Source organism: Periplaneta americana, chromosome 9 (assembly GCF_040183065.1).
Source record: "Periplaneta americana isolate PAMFEO1 chromosome 9, P.americana_PAMFEO1_priV1, whole genome shotgun sequence".
Lineage (NCBI taxonomy): Eukaryota > Metazoa > Arthropoda > Insecta > Blattodea > Blattidae > Periplaneta > Periplaneta americana.
Window position 1 is genome coordinate 43,250,168 of NC_091125.1, and position 13,479 is coordinate 43,263,646.

General features: G+C 35.9%; 1 protein-coding gene across 6 annotated transcripts in view; it reads left to right on the forward strand.

Moving 5' to 3' along the window:
- LOC138705865 (RNA-binding protein 33-like) overlaps positions 1 to 13,479 on the forward strand; it is a 96,233-nt gene that overhangs the window by 74,108 nt on the left and 8,646 nt on the right. For all 6 annotated transcript variants that reach the window (XM_069834560.1, XM_069834556.1, XM_069834557.1 and 3 more), the window contains 2 exons: positions 9,364 to 9,657; positions 12,309 to 12,479. In XM_069834560.1, the coding sequence (XP_069690661.1) occupies positions 9,364 to 9,657; positions 12,309 to 12,479 (465 nt within the window). The remainder of the gene's footprint in view (positions 1 to 9,363; positions 9,658 to 12,308; positions 12,480 to 13,479) is intronic.

Here is a 13,479-nt window from a genome sequence, read left to right on the forward strand (position 1 = left end):
CTCTTCCTATTGCCTTAAAGAACTTGCCTTTATGGAGTAGAATATATTTATAGGCTGGCTTGATCATTTCTGACTATATCAGCAAATCAGTGGAGAAACAGAGTCTGTTAACAAAGATGTCATTAACACCTGGATATCTTCATAAATTGTCAGAGGACTAACAGAGGGATATAAACTGACGAGATTTATAATACTGATGCGGTCAGTCTCTTCTTTGGTTTATGCCTGACAAATTGCTCTTCCACAAGACTTAGAAATGCCATGGTGGGAAGCTAATTAAAGAGCGACTGACTATATAATTATGTGTTGGTGTTGACTTTCATGCTATTAATGATGATCACATTACAAGAGCAACACAGTGACTACATGTCACCTCTGTCACTGTCAAAGTTAGCTGCGTTGTCCACTGTCAGAGCATATCTGACTTCTTGAGTGATGTGTCAGGAGTTATTTCGTAATCTCTTATCACATTGGGAATGACATTATGCATACGAGGACAAATGAAATGTGACGGACACTTTAGTAGTGTTCAGTAATTGTTTCTGTATAAAATTAGCTACGTTTACTCTCATTGATAAACTACATTATGTGTTACATTTGGAAAGCATTTCCAGCTTATAAAATTGTCTGCTTATAATGCATTTTTCATTCAGCCCTTCCAAAGCATTACATTGAGGTTTTACTGTATTTATATTTTTTGTGAGTATGTGATAGTAAATTTAATTACTTTGGACATGACATTTAAACTACCCGTAGTAAGTAGTTTTTTTTCTTACTATGATGTAATGTATTATGATACATTAAAAAATTTCAGTGCCTGCTTTGATAACATAGCTCTACATAGAAACGTATGAGCAATAGGATTAAAGCTGTTTTTAATGGTATGTGTGTCATATGTTATATCACATGGAAATTCAGGGATAAGTTGTGACGATAACAATTTTTCCTTGCAATTATTGTACAAAGATGTGTAAAAACAAAATATGTTCACTTTAGTTGTTAATTTCAACAAAAAAAAAATTGGAATAGTCCGTATTAACATAATAGTGTAGTATGAAACAAGTTTATAATGTTATACTTTATTGTACAAGTCAATGTTTTAATTTTGAGTAGTGCAATGACTATATAACATCATAAATGTGTTTCACATGTTATTTTTTTTGTACTTCAGCATTATAAATATATTATAATAAAGAAATAACATCAAGTTTCTAATTATGGGTAGTTTTATATCATGGTCTATGAAGAAAGGAGTTGCTATGACAACAATGATGTATTAAATATTATTGCATGGCAAATCATTTCATAATAGTATTAATCTGATGGCACAAGTTGTTGTTTAGTCAATTGTCCAAAGACAGGTCTGAACCTCGCAAATGATACTGAGAAGGCACCACTTATGAGGCAACAGGCCAGGAGATAATGGGGTAGGGTGCTAGTTTCTTTTTCCTTCCATTACATTCATCGCCGACTAGCTATATATTACAGTAGTCAGACTTTTGATGCATACAGACAATAAAATTGTTCTTCCTCTGACACATATCGTCAAGTGAGATGTATTGGCTGATAAATAGATGTACTTATCAACCAGCACCTCAATGAGAGGATAATGGCACAAGTTATGCCACCTTAATACAAGATGTCATGGTAATATGTATTTTCCAGTACTGAAACAATAATGTGGCATATTATGCACGATTTTACTAACAATAGACTGTTTATAATGCTGGAGTAGGAAAAAAATGTATACTGTAATAATTACAAAAATATGAAGAAAAAAATTATACAGCTAGTCATTCAAGAGATTGTAATCTGAACATTTATATGCTAAGAGAAAACACTGTCTCTATTAGTACAATAATTCTTTAGTCTATTTTTTTTTTAGTATTGTAGAATCAAATTTTTGAATGAAATAAGTGAATACTGTAATTCAAAATTGTTGATTGAGCGTCATACCTTGGTTACCATAAACACTTTGGGTTGAATTGTCAGACAGAGAACAATGATTGTACTTTAAGATTTTGGCAGTAGATTTAACGTATAAATTCTTAATCCTCATGCATGCAATACCAAAGTATGTGTTGACTTCGTATCCTATGTTAAGACTATGTGCTTTTTGGCTCATTAATATTTTCTGAACTGACAACTTTTTCTTTTATGATAATCATGTTGTATTATTGATTTCTTTCTAATACTTAGCCATTTGACTTTGAAGCATTTTTGTCCTCTAACTCAGTGGCATTGAATTATACGAGATGATTGTAAAATGGTGTACAAGCTCTCTAGAACATGAAAGTACAAGTTGAAACAAGCACAATTGGGATAGTAACCTGCCCTCTTTATTATTAAATTTTTTAAAAAGTAGAATGGGACAATTGAGTTTAGGGCGTGAAACACAGCTGTATCTAAAGTAGAACACTCCAATTCTCTTTCATTTATAAATAAAATTATTACGCAGTTAGTGCAGACATAAGACTCCTTCCTCTATCCGTGCAGCATGTGTTGTCCACAACAACAAGGGGAAGGAAAGCAATGTACACATCCCCATTACAATGGGGAGAGGATTGTTAAAGATGATGTCCCAGAGTACTTGCAAGTCACTTATTGAAAAGTTACAATGTGTGCAACATCATGAAGTACACTAGGGAGGAATACTACGATATGTAATCTCATCCTGGAGATCGTTTCTAGTAATTCGGATGTCACTGCTAGAATTACACAGAGAAATATCCTGGCTGACACCATCCTGCTGCCAATTTTTTCTGCAGGTTGGGCCACCATAGAAGAACAATGGGCAACATCCTTTCGACATCTTCTGTCAATTGTGTTAGATCGCCATTTTAATGCACACCTGAGATAAAAAAAAAAAGGATTTTACAAATGGTGGTCTCATTATGCATACAATTGCCTACATTGTAAGAATCTGCCATGATTGAACAAAGTCCTGCACAATGATGACTTGTATCCATATTGATACACTAGTGTTCAGGGTTTATTGCCAGGAGATTGCCATCGATGCATGGACTATTGTGAGTGGTTAATAACTGCACTGCAACAGGATCCAAAGTTAGTATGGCACACACTGCAGACAGACAAGACACCGTTTTCTAAAAATAAAGTTTTCAATTCCCATAATTATCGCCTGTGCTACCACAGTCTCCATATAATACATGAGAGAAGGCATCATGTGTAATGGAGATATAATGTGTGGGTCGGCATTGTGGGTTCTAGGTTGGTGGGACCTTATTTGTTTCGAGGAAACCTCACTGGACCAATGTACATAACTTTCCTTCCATTGATGCTAGAAGATATTCCCTTGACAATTCGAGGGAAAATGTGATATCAACATGATGGGGCACCTCTCATCTCAGTGTAGTAGGTGGATTGTTAAAGGAGCAAATTTATCATGCCCACTGACATCTCTGAACCTGAATCCCTTCGGGATTTTTAAAGGAAACTGTCTACCAAGAACCCACAAACACGTTGAGCAAACTATAGCCAGACTGGCAACAATTACTGATGGTAATCTGTGCCTGGTACAGAAGTTCGTCAATGGGTACAGGCATGCATTGAGATGGAAAGTGGCCATTTCAAACATCTCTCTGCTTGTTTGTACGTACAGTACATTATTAATAAACTTTTCATACAGACTTATCATCTTTCCTCTGTTACCCCATTTGACAGTCTGATATTCCTCTCACTATCTCCTCAGTTATTGTTTGGAGGATGTAATTTCCTCTTTTGAATTTAATCAGTACCATATCCTCTCTCAGATCTTCTAATTCTTGTACATCATTTTACAACAATCTGTATTAATGCTGCTAGGAAGAGGTTCATCACTAGATGATTCCCATTCCATTAAACACAGTTTGTTTGAATGTTTGGCAAGGCACTCATGTAAGGAATCTGAATGTTGCCACTGCTGCTTTATGGAGTTCTTTGGGGATGATAGAGTGATCATAAAACATATATTTCTGTAGATGAAGTTCTGTGGGCCTTGCTAATTCTTGAATTGTAATGTCTTGTGTGATAAATTTGGCTAATGTTATAGATTACTCAGTTAAAAACACTGAGATATTTCAGGTTTCCATTAGGTAATGAGACTACAATAAAATTGCAAACATTTTAATATGAAGTACGTATGTTTAGATATATATTGTTACACGTGACTTGCAGCATATCGATTGTCCAGTTCAAAAGTGCGACAACTAAAAAATTTGCCATATTTTAGTTATTTATACTACTGAAAGCCCCTTTCGGAGCTCTTTCCGATTCAATATTGAGATAAGTCATCTTTACAACCAAAAAGAAAAAAAAAACGAAACTGCTTTAGAAATAATTATAACTATGGACTTTATTAATTCATTATTACTACATTTCGAAATGTATTAATAATGAACTGGAAGATTGTGATAAACTCGTCCTGAATACTGACTCATTTCTAATTGTCGTGGTTATGAACCAGAACTGTGTTCCTTTCTAGGTGATTTATTTGAAACTTTCAACTGAAGATATCTCAAAACTTGTTTTTTTGAGTTGTCGCACTTTTGAACCAGACGATCGATATGTTTATTCTCAGTACGTACAATAGGTAATTGTTTATTTAAAAGAAGTATATTTAATAAAATGATAATATTAAAAACATACTGCAACATTGAATTGAATTTAGAACATCTTATTCTGGCGTCAAAGCACAGAGCATTCAGCTGAGGTCTGGGCCAATAAAGTGTATGAATGCTGGCAAGTGGCACACATTGTAGAGTACTGGTCTGTGTTACAGAAGTTGTTCAAAATGGTGTCTGTCTACATTTATACTTTTCTGACATCTTTTAATGGAACTAGACTTGACTTGCAAAAAGTCTCCTTCTCCTAATTCTTCTAATTTCTGTTCTTATGTTGTCTTTAAGGCAGCCACAGTGGTCTAGTGGCTAGAGCACTGGGCTTATAATCCTGTGGACCTGGATTCGATTCCCGGTGTACCCCCGATTTATAACTTGCATTGGGCAAGCCCATGGTCAGGTAACTTGGATTTTCTCCAGGAGCTCCAGTTTCCCTGTAGCATCCCAACAATCTCCATCATCACCGATTTATAACTTGCATTGGGCAAGCCCATGGTCCAGGTAACATGGATTTTCTCCAGGAGCTCCAGTTTCCCTGTAGCATCCCAACAATCTCCATCATCACCCAATTTATAACTTGCATTGGGCAAGCCCATGGTCCAGGTAACATGGATTTTCTCCAGAAGCTCCAGTTTCCCTGTGTAGCATCTCAACAATCTCCATCATCACTGATTTATAACTTGCATTGGGCAAGCCCATGGTCCAGGTAACATGGATTTTCTCCAGGAGCTCCAGTTTCCCTGTAGCATCCCAACAATCTCCATCATCACCGATTTATAACTTGCATTGGGCAAGCCCATGGTCCAGGTAACATGGATTTTCTCCAGGAGCTCCAGTTTCCCTGTAGCATCCCAACAATCTCCATCATCACCCGATTTATAGCTTGCATTGGGCAAGCCCATGGTCCAGGTAACATGGATTTTCTCCAGAAGCTCCAGTTTCCCTGTGTAGCATCTCAACAATCTACATCATCACCGATTTATAACTTGCATTGGGCAAGCCCATGGTCCAGGTAACATGGATTTTCTCCAGGAGCTCCAGTTTCCCTGTAGCATCCCAACAATCTCCATCATCACCGATTTATAACTTGCATTGGGCAAGCCCATGGTCCAGGTAACATGGATTTTCTCCAGGAGCTCCAGTTTCCCTGTAGCATCCCAACAATCTCCATCATCACCGATTTATAACTTGCATTGGGCAAGCCCATGGTCCAGGTAACATGGATTTTCTCCAGAAGCTCCAGTTTCCCTGTAGCATCCCAACAATCTCCATCATCACCGATTTATAACTTGCATTGGGCAAGCCCATGGTCCAGGTAACATGGATTTTCTCCAGGAGCTCCAGTTTCCCTGTAGCATCCCAACAATCTCCATCATCACCGATTTATAACTTGCATTGGGCAAGCCCATGGTCCAGGTAACATGGATTTTCTCCAGGAGCTCCAGTTTCCCTGTAGCATCCCAACAATCTCCATCGTCATCATCTTCATCATCGTCATCATCATCTCATCTCAGGTGTAACACAGATCAGCCTGCTATGGTGCTTCCTGAGCAACGACTCTGTCAGTAAATTGGTCTATATAAAACTGGCTTTATATGGTTAAATGACGAAAAGTCAAGTACTTGCCATTAGTTAAAAAAAAATTAAGTTCGTCAGATCTGGGAAAAGTGCAGACTGTAAACCCTCTAAAAATGATTTTGTCATGAAACATCTCCTTTATTAATTCCAAAGATTCATTGATTTAGTTTGCTGAAATATTCGAATAATAAGTGATCCCAGGAGAGTTATCAACACCTCGTGGGTTTGAGCAATGACAGGGGTGCTCCTTCCATCTATCTATGGCCTGTAGAGATTTCACCCTTGTTAGTCTGGTTGTTTAATTCCACTCTTTAGAAGCCTTTGAATTATAAATATAAGCCTCGAGGTAAAAGAGATGTTAGCCAACCACAAAAGTGATGGCAAGTTGAAATCAGAACAGGAGAATAGGAGTCTCTTCTAATACCTATTATTATTATTATTATTATTATTATTATTATTATTATTATTATTATTATTATTATTATTATTATTAATTGGAAGTATGGACTGTGTCTTCTTGTAAATATGCATTTTGGCTTTCATTATCTAACAACATTTGAAAAACAGCGCACGTATTTCTGTGCAGTTTCTCTCTGAATTTACTTTATCTTTAAAAAATATGGGCCCAATTGCAGTTATAGTAGACCAAATACCAACTATATTATTATGCAACAGGAAGTCGTGTATTATTCAAGGATTGTCTGTGCTTCATTATCTGTTGTTCTGTAAAGCAACATAACTATGTAAATGAAACTATGCCTCATCAGAGAAAATTATTAGATGTGCATCAATAATACCGTCAACAATTTTCTGTAAAACCTAATTATAGAAATTCACTCGACTTACATTACCATGCAGTCATTTTTTAAGTATAGTCATTTTGTAAGGTTTCAGCCATAAAAGTTTAGTAGCCATATGGGCTGAGGTTTTTGAAATGCCTATTTCCTCTGAAACACGACATACAGATTTTTTTGGAGAACATTCCAATGATTTACCAATTTTATCGAGTTTTTGTTCTGTTAGAACTCTTTGTTTTGGGTTAGGAATTCTAGCATTTAGTCATCCTGTTTCTCTTAATCTAAGAAAAAGTTATCTGTTTCTCTATTTGGAACTGGAATGCCAAGAAACCTGTCTCTAAATTGCCTTTACACGTCTTGACATAAGCAAGTTTCCACATATGTCATACATAAAAATTCTTTGTTCTGGCGTGAACTTTTCAGCTGACATTTCAGAGATCTAACAATCTAATTTAATGCACACACACTGAAATTGCATTTAAAAAATCTAATATTAAAAGTGATGAGACGTTTTGATCTTTAAGAGACATATTACACTGCACACAGCATGATGAAGGCAACTACAGAACTAAGCTGCACAACATACATGCACATTATGTGGCCTTGAGGTGGCATGACATCTTCCAACTGCAATTTGGCCTGCTGTCTCAGACCAGACCCAAAACGAATGCTTTGTAAAAGAAAGAATGGTTATTTTTTCTGTAACTCTGAAAAATTACCTAAGCTGTGCACCTTGTGGAGGAGATGTTTATACAGGATGTTTCATAATTCCTATTACACACTTCTATGAGTAGTAGAGGGGACTTATTACATAAAGTTTTGATGCGAAATCCATTTCCAGAAATGTACCATTTTGGTGCTACAAGGATGACAAGAATCAAGATTTCAAATCTCCCGTTTCATATTAGGCAACTCAAATTCACAAAGAATGAAATCTGAATTTATCTGATGTTACGTGTCTTCTGTTTACTATGTGATGTACTGCTTCAAACGTCATTTCACTTGCCATTCAGTTGTTGATGAGTACGGTACAGTACAGTATGGCTGCATAGACGTTTACTGAAGATACTGACATTGTTAATTTATGGCAAAGTTCAACATAATGGTAGAGTTGCTCAACAACTGTATCAGGAGTGTTTTCCGCATTGAGTGATTCAATCCTACCATTTCTACCAGATTAGAACAATGTCTACAGGAAACATACTTTCACAGTCAACAGGGCCAACTGTGGTGCTCCACATTAGTGCTGCACTCCCGACTTCAAAGGGGAGGTACTTTATCGAATTGAAGAGAACCTGTCGACATGTACTCAAGCCATTGCACATGCCATGAATGTAAGTTACAGCAGTATCTGGCATTTTCTGCATGAATAGCAACTATACCTTTACCATCTCCAAAGGGTACATGCAATGGTTCTGGCTGATTATGTCCACAAGTAAACTTCTGTATGTGGTTCCTACATAATTTTGTGAACGTACCCGAGTTTCCACAGCACATTATTTTCACCATTGAAATACATTTCACCAGGAAAGCTGTTTTCAACAGTTGAAACAACCACATTTGGGATGAAAAAAACTCTCGTGTCATACATTTCCAGGGATTTCAATAATGGTTCGGCATCAGTGTCTGGGAAGATATCATTGATGGTGGTGGGGATTACACAGTACATTCTTCCGTACTGCCTAATAGATCCCAGGTACTTGAGTTTCTCGCAGCATGTACTGGTGGGGTTGTTGGAAGATGTGCCACTTAACATTCGTGAGCAATAGCACACTTTTCACTTGCAGTCTGACAACATCTCGACCAAATATTCGGGGAAAGGTGAATAGGTCGAAGTGAACCAATTGCTTGGCCACCAATCGCCGGATTTAACTCTTTTCTTTTCTTCTGGGACCACCTGAGTCTTGTTTGCGAAACCCCTGTATAGAAGGAGGAAGATCTGCATGCACGACTTGTGGCTGCTTCAGACAACATTCAGTACACACCAGGTATTCTTGAATGTGTGCATGGGAATATTCTTCGCAGATACAGTGTGTGCAACGAATATCATGCTCACTACGTCGAGTAGCTCTTGTAGTGTATGCAGGAAAGAGCTCATTGATCTAGGTGAAGCGGGAGTCTTGAAATTGATTCGATCTTCTCATCATTGCAGCACTGAAATGGTGTGTTTCTGGACATGGGTTCCAGAACAAAACTTTATCTACTTAGAAGTGTGTAATAGGAATTATAAAACACTCTGTATATTGTATTGGCAACATGCATTTGTATTTAAATTATACAATCAAAACAAAATTACTGTTCAAATTTCTGTTTACACTCGATCTGAATTCCATACCATTTGCTTTTTCCTTTTCTGCATTGTCATACAGGTCCCTGCACCAGGACAAAGAATTGTCCGTGCCCCTCAACCAGGCAGTGTGGCAAATCAATCCTCCACTGCAACACCACGACGGTTGGTGCTTAGTCAAGGAAGTGGTCAGGTGACCCCAGTAGCCCGCCAAGTAATTCAGCAAGTTCCAAAGGGTCGTACTGTGGTTCTCCGTGGTGCAAACAGTGGAACCAAACCAGTGCCACAGACACCTAATCAGCAAGCAATTGGAGCTCAGAGGATTGTTGTGGCTTCTAAGGCAGTCCCTTCACAAGGAGCTGCTCCTCGACAAGCAGTGAGTATAAACAGATTCTCTCTCAACTTTTCTCCACAAGCCACTGTGCAAATCATGCATTTTACCATTCATACACAATAAATCTATTGCCTACCGTGTTTGAATGAATATTAATATTTGATTAATTTTTTGGGAAAAAGGCTCTTCATTTCATATGAAATGTTTATTTTTATCTAGACTTATTTTTTGATGATGCAAATTTTTTTCTTTTCTTTTTCTTTCTTTTTTAGGAGATTGAAGTTTCAATTCTGTAACTAGAGTTCTTGGTGTCAAATTATCCAGTTTACCTACCATAATTTCCCAGTTAAATCATAATTCATTAAAATCAATAATAAGCATTTAAGAGATAAGTACGAGTGGATTCGAACTCACAAATTATGATTATAAGCCATGCATTTTAACCTCTCTTACATAATAAAGTTATGGAGTATTGTCCTTGAATGAAATACACGTTTTACGTCTGCTCTATTGAGAGTAAAATGACATTGAAATTTAAAAAATTCATGCGTGTGAACACAGCATACATGATTCCTGAGCTGTTCTGAAGTGGGACTTTGTCTTTGAACAGTTGCCAATTTCCTTGTCAAATGTTGTACTTGCTGTAAATCCACAACATAGAATCTGCAAAATAAAAAATCCATTGCCTTCAGATAAGATTAAACCCATGCACCTTTATTGTACTACTTTGAAGTCAACAGCTAGCTAGCAGAATGTTTTATTTTGTATTCAGTGTGTTCTGGATCTGTTGTTTCACAGAATGACACTCATTTTTTTACAGAATTAGTCGAAGAAACTTCGAAAGGAAGAGCTGTTTTCATGGATGAGATTCTCAGTAGTGTTATTTATATAGACAAGATCTTAACTACCTGTGAATTCTGCGTCATTTTATATTATTTTAAAATATATATTTTTGGATAAAGTAGCATGTTCATTATTTTCTCTTTCCCCTCCACAATGTATCGAAACTCGAATCTAGCAGGACAAAATTAAATTTGGTCACCCTTGTGAAAGTGCATTTTGTAAAGTAGGTTATTTTACGACACTCTAACAACATCTTAAGTTATTTAGCGTCTGAATGAGATGAAGGTGATAATTCCGGTGAAATGAGTCCGGGGTCCAGCACCGAAAGTTAACCAGCATTTGCTCAAATTGGGTTGAGGGAAAACCCTGGACAAAACCTCAACCAGGTAACTTCTCCCGACCGGGATTCGAACCCGGGCCACCTGGTTTCGTGGCCAGATGCACTAACTGTTACTCCACAAGTGTGGACAAGTACATTTTATTTATGAGGTAGTATTGTAAACATACTGAACCTTCATAATCCATAATCTAAACTACAATAAACAGCTGTATATCGGTACAATGTTGTTGTGAAGTTGAATCTGCAGGCAGCTGACCTTACATGTAGTGCGAAATAGTTATTCAGTGTGAAAGAAAGAAGGGGATGTGTTCGACAATGTGAAGAACCAAATGTTAAATTTCTATTGCAAGTTTTAGTTTGTTATGTTGCATGTTTTAACATAATATTGTACGGAATACAGAAATTCTTGTGTGCATGCTGATGACTGACACCCATTGAAGGAAAAGTAATAATTTTGTGTTTATTATGAATATTTACATATACTTTTAAAAATAATAGATCAAAACGGATCAACGAACGAAACCCATGAACTTCAAAACATTTAAGGTATTAAGTGCGGGTTTGTAAGATACATGCCATTCTTTGTAAGCTTGTCAACGGTTGAAGGCTTTGCGAGTGAGATATGATTGAAGTTACTATGCTATTATAATAATATTTACACAAAATTCGATAGATCAATAGATGTTTCATGTTCGTTCTCATTATTTAATTATTCTTGCATATAATTAATATAATGTCGACAATTAATTTCTTCAGAAGAGATTATGTCAAGCAGAGGAATAGGAGATTTATCTATTATAACTCGCATGGAACTATTTGAAGTGCTGCGCGAAAAAAAAAAAAAGCGACTTTAAATAAACTTGTGATTATGTACAGAAAAAATTTAGATTATACGACTACAGTGTTGCCACTTTTAAATTATGAAAAAAAAAAAAAAACAGTTAACTATTTTAAATCTGATTTTCTGAAGTCCTGCAAACAGTTGAGCAGGAACTAGCTGTACATTTTTATTGAAAACCAGGTTTGGTTAAATTGTGAACTACAATTACTTACAAGTATCACAAAGTTATCCAAACCACTTTATGCCACTGAACCTATTGCGTAGTCTTCAATAGAAGAAAGAACGCGTAAATATTTTCATGAAGGTGTTGGCAAAACTAAGTGCCTGTTGTGTCAGTGAAACTTCGAAAGAAGAATAATTATTGTGTTTCGTAAGAAAGTTGACATTGATAAAAAAATATGTGCTAGTTGTAACTCTTGCATGATATAGTCAGGGTTCTTGAAGAAAGTACAGAGTCTTCAAATGACGTTCAACCGTGATTAGGCAGGCTAGTTCTTCTTATACAAACTTAATGAAGAGTTTGTACACGAAAAATATATGCTACTAGTAACTTCTGTAAATAGTTTTCATAAAAATCTGTTAGACAGGAGAGAATTTATTAATTTTGTCCCGCTAGATTTGTATTTTGGACCACTGTGCCCTCCCCTGATTGTGTGGTATGTCTTGCAGACTGGTGGTCGATCTGTTGTGAGCACTAAAGTGATTACTCCTCAACAAGAGGTAGTAGTTGCACAACAACCGGCTCTGCCTAGAACAAAAACTGTATCCATTGACAACTTGGCAGCCAGTACAACAGAGCACCAATTGAAGTCAATGTGCCAAGGGATTGGAGTTGTAGAAGTAAGATGTATTTAAATTTAATCTTAAACATGTTTCTCCTACATGCATTAAATAGAACATTGTAACTTATAAGTTAAGAATAATTTCGCCTTTCTCTTTTGTTTCCTCTTCGAGTTCTTTTTCCAATCATCATACTTCATTGTATGAAGTCAAGTTAGAGAGTTCAAATTTATTTAGTTATCACTAGAGTCCTGCATTTGGTTACTTTGAGTACAAGTTAGATGCACACGGAATATACTAGCTTCACTCTGTGAGACTGTGTCCCACGCTTGTATGTTCAAATCTGCTTATTCATGTGTCTGTAAGAATAGTACTCATGTACAAAATATATTTTCACGTGGATTTAACAACAAACTAAATATTTATTTAAAGCCGCTTTATGAACAACAGAAGATTATTCCAACAATAAGTAAAACTCATCTAGATTCTAGATACTTTGTTTAATAATATGTTTTTCAACCAAACAGTAAAAACCAATGCTCATTGTTTTTCTCCTATTTACAAAGATTTGAATACTTTAATTACACTTTTTAAAAGAAACATATATATTCTATCAAAGTGAAGATGCATTTAGAAGTAAATAATATGACAAGTTATTGAAAGGATTGAAATTAGAGTATTCACAATTGAAAATTACTTCATTTTGAAATGTATAAAATATATTTCGGCCCTGATATTTTAACTTTCTTTCATTTGGAAATATTTGTAAGGTTCCCTTTTTGTCTCCATGTGTTACAGTCTCTAATGACAGATTGTAGAAATTAATTATTATGAATACTTGTTTTACACGTGAACATTGTAACTGGACGCAGTCTATGTATGTACACACCTATGAAATAGATAAATAAGTAAATAAAGAAATAAACAAATAAGTAAATAAGTAAGTAAATGAATGAATGAATGAATGAACGAACGAGTGAATGAGTAAATAAAGAAATAAATGGTGGAAATTACAATAATACAATAAGTCACAGTAAAAACAAAATTATTTACACTAACT